The sequence below is a fragment of the Raphanus sativus genome, chromosome 5 (assembly GCF_000801105.2).
Source record: "Raphanus sativus cultivar WK10039 chromosome 5, ASM80110v3, whole genome shotgun sequence".
NCBI classification, from domain to species: Eukaryota; Viridiplantae; Streptophyta; class Magnoliopsida; order Brassicales; family Brassicaceae; genus Raphanus; species Raphanus sativus.
This window is the reverse complement of record NC_079515.1, coordinates 32,168,039-32,186,576: the sequence shown is the minus strand read 5'-3', so window position 1 is coordinate 32,186,576 and position 18,538 is coordinate 32,168,039. Positions and strand designations below refer to the sequence as shown.

The 18,538-nt window shown below is 34.5% G+C and overlaps 4 protein-coding genes and 1 long non-coding RNA gene across 5 annotated transcripts; 4 read left to right on the top strand and 1 right to left on the bottom strand.

Annotated features, from left to right (window-relative positions):
• Positions 1-3,498: 3,498 nt before the first annotated feature.
• On the top strand, positions 3,499-4,834 carry LOC108862577 (bZIP transcription factor 2). The gene has a single exon (XM_018636749.2). The coding sequence runs from the start codon at positions 4,103-4,105 to the stop codon at positions 4,616-4,618; it is 516 nt and encodes a 171-aa protein (XP_018492251.1). The 5' UTR covers positions 3,499-4,102; the 3' UTR covers positions 4,619-4,834.
• Positions 4,835-8,299: 3,465 nt separating this feature from the next.
• LOC108859974 (glycine-rich protein 23) lies at positions 8,300-9,382 on the bottom strand. The gene has a single exon (XM_018633875.2). It carries the CDS (start codon positions 9,256-9,258, stop codon positions 8,458-8,460), a length of 801 nt encoding a protein of 266 aa, XP_018489377.1. The 5' UTR covers positions 9,259-9,382; the 3' UTR covers positions 8,300-8,457.
• A 1,032-nt stretch (positions 9,383-10,414) lies between these two features.
• Positions 10,415-13,797, top strand: LOC130512907 (uncharacterized). The gene is made up of 2 exons (XR_008946534.1): positions 10,415-10,918; positions 13,137-13,797. It is a non-coding gene; the product is annotated as an uncharacterized LOC130512907 (long non-coding RNA).
• On the top strand, positions 11,014-12,981 carry LOC108857567 (UPF0496 protein At3g28270). Its single transcript, XM_057011382.1, has 2 exons — positions 11,014-11,171; positions 11,669-12,981. The coding sequence occupies exon 2, from the start codon at positions 11,671-11,673 to the stop codon at positions 12,763-12,765; it is 1,095 nt and encodes a 364-aa protein (XP_056867362.1). The 5' UTR covers positions 11,014-11,171; positions 11,669-11,670; the 3' UTR covers positions 12,766-12,981.
• Positions 13,798-15,487: 1,690 nt separating the features above from the next.
• On the top strand, positions 15,488-18,083 carry LOC108860066 (cytochrome P450 84A1). The gene is made up of 2 exons (XM_018633972.2): positions 15,488-16,887; positions 17,228-18,083. Exons 1-2 carry the CDS (start codon positions 15,970-15,972, stop codon positions 17,846-17,848), a joined length of 1,539 nt encoding a protein of 512 aa, XP_018489474.1. The 5' UTR covers positions 15,488-15,969; the 3' UTR covers positions 17,849-18,083.
• Positions 18,084-18,538: the final 455 nt, after the last annotated feature.

Here is an 18,538-nt window from a genome sequence, read left to right as displayed (position 1 = left end):
TTTCTATAAACCTAGAATGATAATAAGTTTTCAAATTCTTTTTGCAATTAAGATCTGAAATCCAAAAAACTTTAAAATGAGGTGCAATTTGATTGTTACTTTTAGCAAAAAGAAAAAATCGTGAAATGACTTGTAAACTCTCAGATTTTTTATAGACTAAATTACAAAAAAGCACGTAATAATTTAAATAATTTAACTAACTGAAAATAACAAAATACTGAGCATTGTATGGATAAAACTCTAGTAATTAAATTATAATTAGGTTGTATATCTATATATAAAGCTTTCGAGAGTAGCTATTATAATTTGCCAAAAATGCTGACTTATAAGACATCTATAATTTATCAAATTCAATAATCATAAGCTAAGTGATATCATTGATATGTCCATTACATGTTTAAACTTTATTAGAGACGTTCAATGAATATAAAAACAGTCGTTATTTGGGAATATTCCCATCAATTACATCATTGGAATTTTTATATATTAATTCCTCAAGTTAAAGTGAAACCAAATATCTATTTGACATCTCTTTCTTACCAATTTTAAACTAATTGAGAAAAATAAAGGAATGGTCCAAGTTAAGGGCTGGCCTATGGGTTGTGGTTGCATGCAGTGGCATTATTTTTTAATTTATACACAGTTACTTTTCTCCTCATCTTTCCACTATTCTATTTTCTTGCTCAGAGTTGGAGCCAACCTCTTTGTAAGTCATTAAGCAGCCCTTTTGATACATTTTATATTCAGTTATATAATAATATGAAGTTTTGTGGTATTTTGGAATATAACTCCATAAATAATTTGATTTAACATATCGTTCTAAATAAACCTATTAGATAAATACTATTAATATGGATATGCTGGTTGTACATAGGAAAGGAAAAAAAAAAACTAAATAAGAGTATGCCATATTTTGATGGACCCTTCCAACCTACTTTGCATTTTCTTTTCTTACTATCTTTAAGAAATACATTATATATTCCTATATTTAATACTTGATACGTAAACTGGGACGTCATTCGTAATCAACACACTTAGTTTAAAATCTATATTATTAAAACTGAAATACATTTAGATATTATTTGAAAGTATGAATAACAATTTAAATGATTTTTTCAGAAATATGGATAGCAGTATTTTTAATATTTTCTTTTATTTACACATTTAGTCATTACTTTTACAATAAATTAAGTATTTTGTATTTCTTTTTATATACAGATTTTGTCACTGTATTTAAAATTAATTTAAATTAATTAATTACAATTCCAAAGTTTATCTAACCAAATCAATATTCATATATTGATCATTATTAATATTGTATGAATATTAACTAAATAACCTGTATTAAAGAGAGATAACATTTTCATGAGATTAACTAAATTGCCAAATTACAAAACATAAAAAAAATATACATGAGATTTTTTTTATAAATCATCAGTTTATGAATTTATGTTGAACACAATTAAAATCAAACATCTTCATAGAGGCACAGATCAAGTTCTAGTTTCTGTTAAAATGGTACGAAACTTATAAAATTAATTAATAACAATATATGCAGTTTTTGGCAAATAAAGATCATCAATACATGGTGAATAATTAAAGGACGTTCTGAATGATATTATCTATATTTTCTCCTATAGATACCACAGAATATTTATACAGCTCTTAAAATATTTCACAAGAAATCCTTTATATTGTATTTAGGAATAGCTTCTAAGAAGTTTGTTTGTTTGTTTTAGAACATAGTTATGTGACTCTAATTGGCGATCATTAAATAACAATAAGAATAAATAGGAAAATAATAAGAACTAAAAGGAATATATGTTACCCTACTTATTGTTCTATAATTTGTTAAGGACTGCTTTTGTTCTACTTCTTTAAGAAATGAGTAATGAAAAGAAATCATATGAACATTAATATATTCTTAATAAATAGTGTAATTTTTTTTGTCGAAAAATAGTGTAAGAAATGAAAAGGAATTTGTTATTTTCATTCATTCCTTTTTTATCACCATTTAATGTCTTGTAATTGACATATTATTGTACTAAATAAACTTATGAGATAATTACTACCAATATGTATTTCACCTAACCCTACTCTAGTTGGTCGTCACTCGTCATTTGATCTCTGATTAAGGACTGAGTTTTAGTAGATTGTTAATTGTGTATAGAATTGAAAAAATGTTATGAAGTTCCAGAACAAATGCGCTATCGCCCCATGTGAATCATGTGATTATGTCCCCTGGCTATGCTTAGAGGTTGAGTGTCAATAACATTTATATTGTTTTCGAAGTGTTACTTTTTCCTGCCAGATAATTATTCGTTTGTTCTTAATTTGAATTTTGATGTATATTAAGAGCCGTCCCTTGAGAACATGGCTTTCGCAACGCACGTGGTTTCGTACGGTGCAGATCTACAAAAGAGATTCTCGTTGAAAACGTCGTCGTGAACTGCAGTAGAAATAGGTGACGTGAATTATTAACAAATAATTACCAACTGTATGTAACTAAAAGCCGCACGAGGGGAACTGATCAAAAAGGGTAACTGTTGTCAAATTTTGATTAGACAATACATATATAATAAGATAAATATATAGGAGACCCACTTACACAATATATATATAGTTTGAAAATGAATTAAATTGCTGTATTTACATTATAGAATTGTTGTATTTTAAAATGTCTATTAAAAATAGATATTTAATATGGATAAATGTTAAACAATATCAGATACAAACATATAAAACAAATATTGATGGATATTAAAATAAAACTAAGATCCATGTGGTGCTTTGATCAAACTCTAGTTTAATTTTAAACTTACAACCAAAATACTAAACAAAATGAATATATAAACTCTATTTTCTAAAATACTATTTCCTAGTAAGTTGTAAGAAAAAGATATCGCTGTAAGAATTTTTTTTCTTCTTATTTTTTCATTTAATTCTTTTTTTTTGTAAAACAAAAGGGTTAAACCCGGGTCACTATTGGAACCAGACCTAACCCCCGGAGGAGTCGCAAGCCCGCGGATGGACTCATTCTCCTGGGCATTCAAATGGGTCCTAAAGCATGGACCCATATCCGCGTTAGGTGAACAGAACAATGTGACTTAGTTTCGCATAGCAGGAGGATCGAACCTGAAACGTGTTGGTGTTCCAGGCCCGTCCACTGCCACTTGACCACAAGGCCCGTTTCTTTTCATTTTAATTTAATTCTTACAACTACAAATCTATGATCCTATAAATTAAATTTCACACTAATATTTCTACCATTACATTCTCTAACCAATCATCCTCCTAGTATTCTTACTAACAACACATCCAAAATATTTTATGAGTTGCTCAGAATATAATAAAATATTAATAAGAAATTAATAGATGAGTATTCAACTTGCAAAATATACCATGAGTATCTTAAGTTTTAAGATAGACATTTTAGTTTAGAAAAAAATATAGTCTTTGCATTTACAAATTGTTATATTACTATTTTTGTTCACTGTATTTTGAGAATTTACCATGGAGGTGCTCCCGCGCTTCTTCCACCCTCCTTTATTTCCTTAAACAAACTGAATAAAAGAAAAAGAAAAATCAAGTGGATGCTTGAGATTTGGTTTCTATATAATCTACCACAAACCCTTAATCAAAAACCTCTTTCCCCTTCACCATATTCCTCTGTTTTTCTTTGGTTCTTTATATTTAGAGATCTCCTCTGTTTCTTCTCTCTCCTCTGTTTCTCTCTTCCGTCATCAATAACAAAACTCAGACCGAGGAAAAACACTTTAAAACTGAAACTTTGATGGTCGGAAACTAATGACTCCGGTTCTCTGCGAAATCTTGCTCTCTGGGCTCACGGTTAAATCTGCTCTCCGCCGTAGAACCCATCTCGTTCAATCATTCTCCGTCGTCTTCCTCTACTGGTTTTACAACGTTTCATGAATTGCTGAAAACCCTTAGGCCTGAATTCTAATCCTTAAATTAAATTAGTTTACATCTTATTAATTATTTTCAGAATTCAGACAATTTAAAAAAACCCACAAAAGATTTGTCTTTTTTTATTTTTTGTTCTTGTAATTTTCTTTTTTAAACCTTTTTGCGACGGAGTATAATGGCGTCATCAATCAGTACGTACCGGAGCTCTAGCTCTTCCGACGGCGGTAATCCGAACGCAGTCGCCGTGGACGAGCGAAAGCGTAAGAGAATGTTATCGAATCGCGAGTCTGCTCGTAGATCAAGGATGCGTAAACAAAAACACATCGACGATCTAACGGCTCAGATCAACCAGCTTTCAAGCGACAACCGTCAGATCTTGACGAGCCTCACCGTCACATCTCAGCTTCACATGAAGATCCAAGCCGAGAACTCTATTCTAACGGCTCAGATGGCAGAGCTGAGCTCTAGACTCGAGTCTTTAAACGAGATCGTCGATCTCGTGACGACGACGAACGGTGGAGGGTTCGGTGGCGGTGTCGATCTGATCGACGGCTGTGGATTCGATGATCGTACGGTTGGGATTAGTAGCGACGGATACTACGATGATATGATAAACGGCGTCAATCACTGGGGTGGTTCGGTTTATTATTCTAACCAGCCCATCATGGCTAATGATATCAATATGTATTAAATTAAAATTAATTATGAAACTAGTATTATTTCCCCCTTATTATTTTTAAGTTTAGCTTTTTATGTTCTTGTGTTTGGTGTGGAGATGTAATATTTGCATATGCATCCTGATTGGTTGGAAGGATAAATCTTATATAAATGGGGCATATAGGCTGTCATGTGTCATGTATTGTTGTGTGCTTTTTTGTTAATTAATAATATAAATTTCTTAAACTTTTTTCTTTTTTTTTTGATAAAAAATTTCTTAAACTTTTTGTTAGGTATGATTATGTTTTTTTTTGTCATCAAGCTAGTTTGGTATGATTATGTTATCATCATTTTGTTTTCTCCTTGGAATACTATACTTCTTCTACTTGACGAAAAGTATTGTAATCGTTTTTTTTGCAATCAACATGAATTATTCTTTCTTATTTCTTATATTACCATTTTTCGAACTGATTAGTGAGATAATCTCTAGTGGTATATCATTTTGAGAAAAACATCAAAAAATGTAGGGAATCTCTTCTTCATTTTGAAAAAGAAGAAGAATATGAATAGTAACATATCAAATTTGAGAGAATACTATTCTCAGTCTCATTTTGATATTAGACTTTTTACTTACAAATTTCATTCAACTTTTACATATTTTGTTTACATCTAAAAATATTAAATATATGTTTTAAGACGGATAAGGCCAGAGATCTCCTACATCAAACCGAAACTGATGAAGCTAAGCTCGTAGGCGTTCTCACTTTTGAACTTCGTTCCACTTATATTGACGACTTTGATCGGTTTGAATCCATATCTCAGTCCGGATTTCTGGTTTGAGTCATAGACCCACTGGATCAATGTAACAAAAACAGTGAGAGTAGGCAGAGGTTCGGGTGTCACGCTGGTAACATAAACCAAGAACCCCTTGTCCGGAGAAAAATGCTTTGAACATTGAATTCCAAAGCATGTATAGAATATAAAATGACAAAAAGTTGAAAACGCATGACTTTTTATAAAATAGAATCTAAAAACATAATTAAAACTAAAAAACTTAAAAGTTATCTATTGGTTCATCAAGTGATTTAACTAGAGCTGTCAAATGGTCACCCAGCCCATGGGCTTGACCAGTCCAGACTGTAATGGGCGGCCCATGGTTACAACCAAATCACAAATGGTCCAACTGGGCCTAAAACCCATTTCACCCATGGACAATTTGGTCCTGCCCAAATGGGCTTCGGTCTGCCCAAACTATTAAAAAATTATGGGTTTTTTTGTTTTGGTGAAACCATCTCGATTCTTCTTCTCTGCTCTCGCCTTCCCCGTTCTCCTAGATGGCGATTCTCGATTCTTCTCCTCCATAGCTTGATCTGTGTTTGTGGGTTCATCAACCATCTCTCCGGTGAAGCGACGACGACGATTCATCTCTCCGGCGACCTCTCTCTCGCCCCGGCTCTCTCTCCGTTTCTCCGGCCCTCTCTCCTCTCCGGCGTTCTCTCTCTCTCGGGCTCTCTCTCCGGCGTTCTCTCGGGCTCTCTCTCCGGCATTCTCTCTCTTGGGCTCTCTCTCCGGCTTTCTCTCTCTCTCGGGCTCTCCGACGTTCTCTCTCTCGGGCTCTCTCTCCGGCGTTCTCTCTCTCTCTCGGTCACTCTTGCGAAGCAGGTGAGCCTTAGTAAGAGTCTCTATGGTTTGACCTTAGTATAAACTTCTAACGTATGAGTATCAGTGTATGTTAGTGATGAAGTTAGTGATCTGTACTTGATGGATATGTGTAGTGATGATGATGACGTTATGTTAGTGATGATGATGACGTTATATAATGATTTTATAAAATTTATATAAGTATAAATAAATAATTACAGATTTTATAAAATTTATATAAGTATAAATAAATAATTACAGATTTTATAAAATTTATATAAGTACAAATAAATTAATCATTATGAGTAAATATGAATATAAATAAAAATGTAATGGGTGTCCATGGGCTGTCCATTTGGACATGGGTTTTTTTGGTCTTGGGCATTTTTATGGACCATGTCCAATATGGCCCGTCCATTACAGACCAAACCCGAAATGGTCCAGTTGGTTTCGCCCAAATGGGCTCTGGACAGCCCATTTGACAGCTTTAGTGTCCATGGGCTGTCCATTTGGACATGGGTTTTTTGGTCTTGGGCATTTTTATGGACCATGTCCAATATGGCCCGTCCATTACAGACCAAACCCGAAATGGTCCAGTTGGTTTCGCCCAAATGGGCTCTGGACAGCCCATTTGACAGCTTTAGATTTAACCAGTATCAAGTTTTGGGTTTAAGTGAGTTTTTACGGATTTTTAAATTTTGGTTTTTTCAAAAAATTCAAACTGGATTTATATTGGATCACCGGGTTTACCGGTTCAACTGCGAGTCCGGTTGGGATTTTAAAACACTATATAAAAAGTATAATTAACCTCTGATTAAATTGTTCCAACCAGTTTCGACTTCTCTTTACTTAACACAACACCAACCTAATTAACGTTTTTACATATTAAAACTAAACTTTAAGAATTCGAGGGTATATCTTTCATAACCTTTGAAGCAAATCAAAATATTTTTATTATTAATTTATTTTTGTTGAATATCCAATTATAAGCATCGCAAAAACTAAATAAAGGAGAATCACATATTGTAATTCAATAGTCATGAAACCCATCTATATCTTATTAAAACAGAAACATTCTGTTGGACCTAACATTTATTTTGTAAGTTTTTAAATTAAATACACATTTATACTTTATAGTTAAACCTATATTAAATCACTAATGTTCCTTTCTTTATACTACTATCCATGTTTCCAAACAATATACTTATTTTTTATACTACTATCAATGTTTCCAAACAATATATTTTATACTACTATTAATGTTTCCAAACAATACAATAATTAATCTTAGTTATTTTATATCTATCATTTTCTCTTTAAAATTTTGTAGAAACGTTATAATTTCATAAATTGCAAAATAATGAACTTTAAAATTTGGATTATAAAACTACAAAATATGAAACTATTTCAATTTAAATCCAATTAGATTACATATCGGTCATCCATCAGTTCAATCGGTTAGTCTCGGGTTTTAGTGATTTTTTTAAAATAAATATTTTAAAAACCTAAATTGAATTGTCAGATCTCCGGATTAACTGGTATAATCACAATCTATCTTATTAAAACAGAAACATTCTGTTGGACCTAACATTTATTTTGTAAGTTTTTAAATTAAATACACATTTATACTTTATAGTTAAACCTATATTAAATCACTAATGTTCATTTCTTTATACTACTATCCATGTTTCCAAACAATATACTTATTTCTTTATACTACTATCAATGTTTCCAAACAATATATTTTATACTACTATTAATGTTTCCAAACAATACAATAATTAATCTTAGTTATTTTATATCTATCATTTTCTCTTTAAAATTTTGTAGAAACGTTATAATTTCATAAATTGCAAAATAATGAACTTTAAAATTTGGATTATAAAACTACAAAATATGAAACTATTTCAATTTAAATCCAATTAGATTACATATCGGTCATCCATCAGTTCAATCGGTTAGTCTCGGGTTTTAGTGATTTTTTTAAAATAAATATTTTAAAAACCTAAATTGAATTGTCAGATCTCCGGATTAACTGGTATAATCACAATCGGGTTGAATTTAAAAACACTGATTTAAATGCAAAAATATTTTAAATACACACTCTTTAAAAATTACCAAAATATTTGTTAAGTTATTAGTGAAATTTTTCATCGTAAAATATTCCGCGCTTCCAAAGCGCGGGTGAAAATCTAGTGACTTGTAAAATATGTATTGTTATAGCATGTTTGATTAGTTTTGACCGTTCGGTGACTTTCTATTACAACCGGGAAACCAACAACCACCGCTATTTCCGGGGCCCCATACTCCTGCGTCCCCTCCCCATCCCCATCCTCCTCCGCCTCCCCCACCATATCCACCGCCCCATCCACGTCCCGAGCCATCTCCGTCACCTCCGTCACCTCCATCACCTCCAGCGTCACCTCCTCCACCTCCACCACCGCCACCACCACCTCCATTTCCACCACCACCACCACCACCACCGCCGCCGCCATCGCCACCACCACCACCACCACCACCTCCACCTACTGAGGGTCCATTGCTAGGGCCACCTCCTACGCCAATACCAATACCAACGCCAACATTGTCGTCATTTCTATCGTCTCTTTTCTTCCTTCTGTGGTCATTGCATTCTTCATTTCCACCACTGCCATCTCTTTCACCTTTTCCATTTCCTTTGCCGCCGCCTCGTCCTCCACCCATGCCTCCACGGCCTCCTCTTCTCCCATCTCCCGGACTCCCATCTCTTCCTTTGCAACCACCGCAGTCTCTTTCTTTCCCTCTACAGCCTCCGCAGCCTCCTCCTGCTCCATTACTTTCTTGCACTCTTCGTTCTTTGTTATGTTCACTCACCATACCATTTTCAAACGCTTTTCCGGATCCCACGATGGAAGATTGATCAGTACCATTAAAGAATCTTCTCACGGGTCCATAACGCAGCCCTTGAACGGAACTTGAGCTCAAAAGTAACAACACAGCACTAGAAACTAACAAGCACACCACAATGCTTGACATTCTCACCAATATCTCCATCGTGATTTCTCTCAATCAAAATCCCTCTCGAGTCCCTTCGTTTATATACTCTTCTAAATCAATAAATTAGCCTATCTAATTAAACTGAGCAGCTACATGACATAAACATGCACTACCCATATGAAACCTACCTTCCTTTATATATATTGAAGGAGCTAAAGAGCACAAAGAGGAGATGACGTTGTAGAAAACTACATAAATATTGCTTCACGCCAAAGTCCTCGTTGTAGATTGGTCCATTCGGGTTCTTGTCGGTCACTTTTATCAAAATCCATTTAAATTACCAGAAACACGTCATTTTTTTGGAACACAACACATTTTATCAATATTCTTAATCGATTACAAGGATCCAAAATATCATCGTTACAGTTTGGATATTTTTGAATTGGTTCTGGTTTGAATTTCCTGTCCTAGTATATATTCATTTTGTGTTGTCGCCCAATGAGTTAGCCAAAAAATATGTTTTATTTTCATTAAATTTTACCCCAAAAAAAGAAAGAAAATAAATTAAATCAGGCGGAAACAAATAGAAAATGCATGATAAAACTTAATAAACAAGTAAATGACTGTATTCCCATCATCAGCTGATTAGAGCATCCGCAATGTGAGTTTTAAAAAAAAAATTTAGCATTAAATCATTATAATAATTTATGGGATTTACCAAAAGTTAAAAATTTAATCTTAAAAATTATCAGTTTTTAACATGTGGCGTTCCGTGATTGGTTGATATTTTCTATTTTTTTAATCTAAAAATAAAAATTTTAAATTATTTTTTAAAGACTCTAATAAATAGTACACCATTAGAAATGCTCTTAGCTTACTTGAAAAAACATTCCACCTCTAACTTTCTGAAGTTTTTTTTGCTGCAGATGTTAAGAGCCAATCAATTGCTTACAATCTCAGGTTCGCTTTACATCTATACATCTTTGTTGGAGATCTATTCAAGAACCAAGAAAAAATGTGGAGAATATTTTGTTGTTGTCAATTTCTCATAATATGCTTTCTTTTGCGAAATGTCATTTTCGGTCATAAATTTTGGTAAACGTGTAGATATTATCTCCGTAATTAAAGTTGGTATCACGAGAGAGGAATGTCAACAACTTTTGGAGAAAATGAGTCATGCTCTTTGTTTAGGATCATTTTGTTAACAATTATAACCTTTTTATTACAAAAATTTGAGCTTTTTAAATCTTTATGTTAACCTCTACTTGTATTTAGTTCTAGAAAAAACCCTACTCGTATTTGTAGAGATTTATTAATATTGAGTTAGTCATATACGTTAATGTCAATACAAAGTAAATAATTTATTCATATGTGCAATTTCATATCAGTTATAATCGAATGTGATTGGTGAAAATATATGTATGTATGTGATTATGCTCTTTCGCGGTAAGCACACCATCATCCCTTTTACCACTCATGCGCAGAGCGTCGCGTGGTAGACGCGAGAAACGCGACAGCTGCAGCCCTCCGAAATGTTATTACTTTTTCGGCTCTCAAATATGGATGTGTTTCAGTAGCATAGTGGTATCATGCTATGTTCCACTCGTCTTTGGTCATGGATTCAAGTCTCTTGAAACGTGTTTTGCGAGTTTTTTGTTCGCCCTCAAAATCGTTGCTACGGCTCTGCTCATGCGTCCGACATGTACAAAGATATCAGGTAATATAGAAAGGCCTTAAGTTCATTGATATTAAGACATTAGATTGATTGATATTCCAACGAAAAGATTAATAGTTTTACATCACATCCTTTGTGTGACCATACATTGAGTTTGGGGATATATAGATATTTAGTGAGGGCATAGTTGTAACTAGTCTACATAGGTTTCTCCTATAAATACTTGTACATCACTAGCCTAACAAATCATCCAAAACATCTTCCTCCTCCAGTCAAAATTCCAATCCAAGTTCAGGTAATTTTCTCATTTTCTTCAACTCTAGCTCATAGATTTTAAGTATTATAAGATGGGTATCTTTACATACACATAGATTTTGCTCATATATTTTTTCTTTTTCTAGTTTCATATTTCTGATAACAAAGTCAAATTTTTTTAATACATGAAAGGAGTATAAATATTTTTCATTATTATCTTTTATGAAGTTCGTATATTATGGTAATTCTTTTTGTTTTTCTTCAAATTCTCTAATTTAGAGATGTTTTAGGGAGTAGATGTTAACTTCTCTAATTTGGGAAGCTCGGTTTGTATGAACAACTCTGTCGTAGACTTGGACATTTGGGTATTCGGATCGGGTTTGGGTCAGATTCTTTCGAGTTTTGGTTTTTTAGGTAGGAAAGTTTTGGATCCATATAGATACCTATAAAATGTACATCGGTAATTGTATTTTTTTTACCGTTACCAATGGACCTGCTCTAAGATCTCTGCCTATTCATGATTTCTTTCTCTTTCAGTAATGTCAATGGCACTACACGAAGTTCACTCAGCAAACATTAGTTCCTACAAAGCTGCTTGTGAACAACACCCAGAGCTCAAATCCTTTGATGCTTCGCTTCAAGAGGGGGCTAACAAAGTGTTGAACTCGGTCAACGCTCAAGCCGAGACTGATTCTTATTCCGTACACACATCATACGCGGAGCTCTACAAGTATCTGCTTGATGCATGCCAAGCTGTGGCAAAGTTCATTACTGCTATCGAAGGCGACGTGTGGGACAACGAAGATCTAAAGAAGATAGTGGAGGCCTATTTTGAGGATACCATCAAGACTTTAGAGTTTTTCAACAGTGTTGATAAACTGGCCGACAACGCATCAATTGGCGACCTTTACCTTCAACGCGCGGTGGATCTCTTTGACAAAGAGTCGGCGGAAAATGGTGGGAATACTAAGAACAAGTATGAAAAAGCATTGGAGGACCTGAAGAAGTTTGAAAACATGAAACATGATTTTGATGGCGACAAGTTAATAGCTAAGTTTGAATCGGTCAAAAAGGAGCAGGAAAACCTTCTGGAGCAAGTGAGTGATCTGAAAAAGAAGATTGATGCGGCATATGCGGCGGCACAAGCACATAGCAAACTTACGAATATACTTTTCGGCGTGTTGTTTGGTGTTGTTGCTCTCATAGGGGTGGCTACATTTGCATTCGGGGGCGAAGTTCTGGTGACAGGTGCAATAGCTGCGGGTTTAGCGTTACCAGTCGTTGCCGTGGGATGGGCAGGGACCGAGGTTGCAATGCAGAAACTGGAGGACACTGTGAAGAAACAGAAAGATATAGCAGAACAGATTGGGAAAGGTTTGGAAGTCAACAAAGATGCGATGGCGACCATAATGAACTTAGTCAAGAAACTTTTAGATAAGATAGAGTCGATGTTGGAGATCGCGGATACTCCTGACGAGGCTAGCGAGAGAGACACGAAAAATGAACTGAAACTAATCAAGAAGAAATTGGGAGGTTTTACTGACTCAATCAACGCGGTTGACGAAACTGTCGCTAAGCTTAGCAAATTGGTCGTTGAGTCGAGAATTAAGGTTATGGAAAAGATCCAAGATTAGTGGTAAACTATCAATATGCTTTATTGATGTTTATTGTTCAAGAATCAAGACACCCACGCTATGTTATATGTTTTAATCTTTGGTTTTCAATAATTTGGGTTTATAGCCCATTGTACTTTTTATTTTATTTTGTAACGTTAACCATCCGAAAAGATTGGTTGATGTACCTCTATCCCCTATTCGTGAAATAAAGTTGTTGTTGTTTTCTTTTTTAAATATTCATCTTCACAAATCATTATAGAAAAGTGAAAAACTGATGTGTCGCAATAACCTTACGCCTCACATAAATAATTACATTAATTATTATTTCTTTTTAATATATGTAATCTGTTTTATCGTTTATAATAGAAAAAATATATCGTTTATAATAGGTTGTGGATGCTTGCCAGCTATACACGGACGGGCTTAGATCTATGCAGACTTGGTTTCCTTGGGCGTGGGGAGGTTCTGATTGTCGTACTTAGCTGGGCCTTGGGCAGCGGCCTAACAAGAAGGCGTTTTGCGGCGCATGTTGGGCTGAAGTTGGTGTATGGTTCCATCCGGCGATCGTTTAGCAACATGGTGTGAACTGAGTGTCACGAAGTGAGATGCATTTTGCTGAGCCTATAGGTTCACCTGAGTGAGCACAGACATGTAAGATTCCCCTGAGTTTGGCATCCAGAGTGGTGGGAGCACTTGCTGCAAGGTTCATGTGCAGAGTAGTGTAGAGAACGTTCCCTACCTCGGTGGTATAGATTCTAACAATCAGTGGCGAGGTCAGTTTAACTATTAAATTCAAGTTGACTCTTTCTCACTATATTTCAAGATTAGCAGTTATTTCCCCGATATTTTGTGTGCCTTTCTTCTAGGTGTGGACGTTCGGGTACCCATTCGGGTTTCGGTTCAGGTCTATTTGGATTTCGGGTTTTTGGGATCAAAGAATTCTGCCATATTTGGATATTTTTATACTTCGGTTTGAGTTCGATTCGGATCCTTGCGGATTCGGTTCGGGTTCGGATAACCCATTTAAATTATTTTTAAAATTTTAAAATTCATTATATACTTTAAACTTCACAAAATCTATAAACAAAATAATACATTACATATAAATTTGAATAACATGTATCAAAATACCAAAACTTAACATATAAATTAGTTTAATTTGAATATTTGGATAGAGAATCAATAAATATTTTATGTATTTTTGTTGTTTTGGGTATACTTTAAATATTTAGACATGTACTTTTGACTATTTATATATATTTTCAAGTATTTTAGACAACTTAAAAGTATTATATATATTTTAGATGCTTTTAATATAAGTTAAATCTAAAATAGTTAAAATATATAGGTATATTAATCTAGTTTGGATATATTCGGATATCCGAAATATTTCGGTTCGGATCGGGTTCGATTTCGGTTTTTTAAATACCAAAAATTTGAACCCATTCAAATATTTAATTAATTTTGGTTCGGATATGGTACTATTTTTTAGGATCGGATTCGGTTCGGTTCTTCGGGTTCGATTATTTTGCCCAGCCCTAGATTTATATAAAGAAAAATCTAAAGATTACTGTCTATTAATTTTGGAGCAAATTCAAAGGCTTAAATCCTATGTTTGTTTAATGTGATATCGTACCAACTGGTTCTTTTACAACATATAAGAGAATGTAGTTAATCGAATATTATACAAAGGTGATTACATAGATGAAAGGGGCCCAAATCATGCCAAGGAAGTTGGTCACTCTAGAAATGCCATGATATAATATATAAATACTCTAGTAACAATTAATAATTTTATTAATAGACCTCGTGGCATCCATATGTACGCACGCTCCTTGCACTAGTCTTCTCTCTGTTTTTTATTTTTTTTGTCATTGACTATAAAAAACAGATTCAGAATGGCTCTATGAAACACATAGATAGCTCTGCATCCAGATAGACGATAAAAGATGGTTGATCTCTGACACTTCGTGACTAGCCTTCTCTGTTTAGTTTTGCTTAGTTATGCCATCAATTTTTGAATGAATTGGATTATAGCAAAATATGATGAGATTGGGCTGTACTTTCTTAAGTGACATTTATTTTCAGTTTGGTGCATTCCTTCAACACGTTACTAAGTACGTAAATGCACACGTAGACAACGTTTTCACTTGTAAGATCACCTTAGATATGGGAAATGGAAATAGTTATTAACGATAATGGCATGTCACATGAATAAAAAATAACAATATATCATAGTTAAAATAACGTAAACGCTAAAACATAATAGTAATTAGGTGTTTTCCGAACATCTGCAGCAAGTTTAAGTTATATTTTAAAATAGTGTTTCTTAATATTCAAAAATTTTATATCAATATTTTAATATAAAATTTGATTTATTTAGAAATAAAAAAAATAAACAATTTGATTTTTAATTATATTTAAGAATATATTTATATATTTTAAACTATAATCTTAGATAAAAAAAATTATTTCTTTTAGTTAAGATATATTCAATCAACTTGCATAATTTTTTATTTATTATCATATTCTAAAAATTTACCAAAAATAGAAATTAACATTAAATGTAGTTTTTTATACCACATTTAACCATAAATTATACTCCCTCTGTTTCATATTAGATGATGTTTTACATCAATGCACACATATTAAGAAATCTATTTGTTTCCTTAAAATAACATTAAAATATAAGTTTATTTAATTATAAAAGTAAATATTAAAAATATAATTGGCTACACTATTTTTGATAAAGATAAAGTTGCCTAGATATATGAAAACATCATCTATTGTGAAACAACAAACTACACCTAAAACATCATGTAAATTGAAACAGAGGGAGTATCATTATTTCTATTATATCATGTAGTATTTTTTAGCGAAAATAATTGAAAAGAACACTTGTGTGAAATCACTTTACAAAAAATGTATACGGGATATGCCGAATAATCACAAAATGTTCACATGATATGGCCACAAAACAATATGTCCATACATATACTAGTGCAGTACTATTTTTGTATAATAAATGATCTACCACAAAAAGTTATTCATTTTGCAAAAGTCAACTCATTGTTTTACATAAAAGTCCACTCTTTGAAAGTTTTTATTTTGTTAAGATGATAAAAGTATACTCATAAATGGGGCCAAGTTATGGTTATAAAATCTAGCGTTGGCCTTAATAATCACATCATCTCAAATTAGTTGACACTTGACAGACTAATAATGGAGTCTCTATTATCACAAAATCTAAACCATGTAATAGATCCCATACCGTCAGCTCTTCTCATGACCATCTCTCTTCTAGTTGTAGTCTACCTCATCTCACAATGGCTTAAACCGCTCTACCCTCCCGGTCCCAAAGGCTTACCGGTAATTGGAAATATGCTAATGATGAACCAACTCACACACCATGGTCTAGCCAAGCTAGCCAATCGATACGGCGGCTTGTTCCATTTACGAATGGGATTTCGTCACGTGTTTGCCATCACATCACCCGACGTGGCCCGACAAGTCCTCCAAGTACAAGACATCAGCTTCTCGAACCGGCCCGTGACTGTAGCCATTAACTACTTAACCTACGATCTAGCCGACATGGCCTTCGCTCCCTACGGACCCTTTTGGAGACAGATGAGGAAAGTGTGCGTCATGAAGGTGTTTAGCCGGAAACGGGCCGAGTCATGGGCATCGGTCCGTAAAGAAGTAAACAATATGGTCCGGTCATTGTCTAGCAACGTCGGTAAGCCCGTAAACGTTGGAGAGCTCATTTTCACATTGACACGGAACATAACGTACCGAGCGGCGTTTGGTGCGGCCTGTGAGACAGAACAAGACGAGTTCATAAGGATCTTGCAAGAGTTCTCTAAGCTATTTGGAGCATTTAACATCGCGGATTTCATACCGTTCCTAGGCTGGTTGGATCTTCAAGGGATAAACAAGAGGCTTGTTAAGGCACGTAACGATCTTGACGGGTTCATCGATGAAGTTATCGATGAGCATATGAAGAAGAGGGAGACTGTAAACGGTGATGAAGATACTGATATGGTGGATGATCTACTTGCCTTTTATAGCGAGGATTCATCAACTAATCGTAGCAAGAACGCCGTAAAACTCACACGTGAGAATATCAAAGCCCTCGTCATGGTAAGCCAAAACGTTAACCTTTTTTATCTATGTGATTTTCTTCATAGTAATCATTTATTCCATTTAACATTTCTATAAATAAACAACTAGATAATTTAGTTGTAACGATATATTTTAGCCAAATTTTAAATGTGAAAACCAATTTCGACCAATTTACTAGAAGAATTTTTGAAGTTGATGGTTTATATATTGGGATGAATGATAGTTTCGAGTAATATTAACTAGGAGCAGTTAAAATTCATAATTTTTTTAACGGTTTTGATAACTAAAATAAATGGTAGCTCGATATATTAATTTACTTTTTTTTAACTTTATTATTTTACTTGATTATTACTGGAAGGATGTTATGTTTGGAGGAACGGAGACGATGGCGTCAGGTATCGAATGGGCTTTGACAGAGCTACTACGTAACCCAGCTGAACTCAAACGGCTCCAACAAGAACTGACCGAGGTCGTGGGTCTTGACCAGCGCGTGGATGATACTCACCTGGAGAAACTAACGTTCCTAAAATGCACACTCAAAGAAACCATGAGACTCCACCCACCGATCCCGCTCATCCTCCACGAGGCTATCGAGGACACAAAGCTCCAAGGCTTCTCTGTTCCCAAAGGCTCACGTCTGATGATAAACGCCTTCGCCATCGCGCGTGACCCGAAGTTGTGGGCTGACCCGGAAGCGTTTCGGCCTTGTAGGTTTATGGAACCGGGTATGCCTGATTTCATGGGGACTAACTTCGAGTTTATACCGTTCGGGGCGGGTCGGAGATCGTGTCCGGGAATGCAGCTTGGGCTTTATGCGATGGAGGTGGCTGTGGCTAACATCATTCACTGCTTCACGTGGAAGTTGCCTGACGGGATGAAACCTAGTGAGCTCGATATGAGCGACGTCATGGGTCTTACCGCTCCGAGAGCAACGCGCTTGATCGCAGTGCCTGACACGCGCCTCATATGCTCTGTTTGACCCTGACCATGGAGAGAGGCTTGTTGTTCTGTTCAGGATTAATGGTGCAAAAGCTTTCGTCTTCTTTTTAAAAATTTAAATTGTGTTTTTCTTTTTCACTTCGTTTTTCTGTTCCCAAGGGACTTTTCTTCCTCAAAATGTATATGTAAATAAATGTTGTACAGGAAGACCAACGTACAAAACCCAAACAATGTTGCGTGCATCCAAAAAAATTATCACGAAGAAACATTTGACATATCTTCTTCTTATGCACCGCTCTTTTCTTTCTGATGATGATCAGACAATCTCTGACACTGGATGATGTATGGTATAATGTGTGCCCGCCCTGGTTATGATTCTCTCCGGTTGAACCGTGCCCACAGCTAATTGTTAGTTCTTGAAAGCATTTGTGGAGCTCATAGAGTCACCTTTGCTTACATCAAGTGAAAGGCTACCTCACTAGAATGTCACTAAATAAAGTCTCAAAATACTGCATCAAGTATTCAGGTTATCCTTCACATTCTGTATAAATTCAAAACTACAGCTAGTTCTAGAACTAAGCACCAGTTTTGCTTCTTTTGTTCAGATTTGACTAGTGTATTAATGTGTGTTAACTCAGATTTACCATGAAATGTGAATTGTGTTTGAAGACTCACCTTGAAAGCTATATATTAGAGACGACTATACTGAACTTCTCTTTGGTTTTGGAGT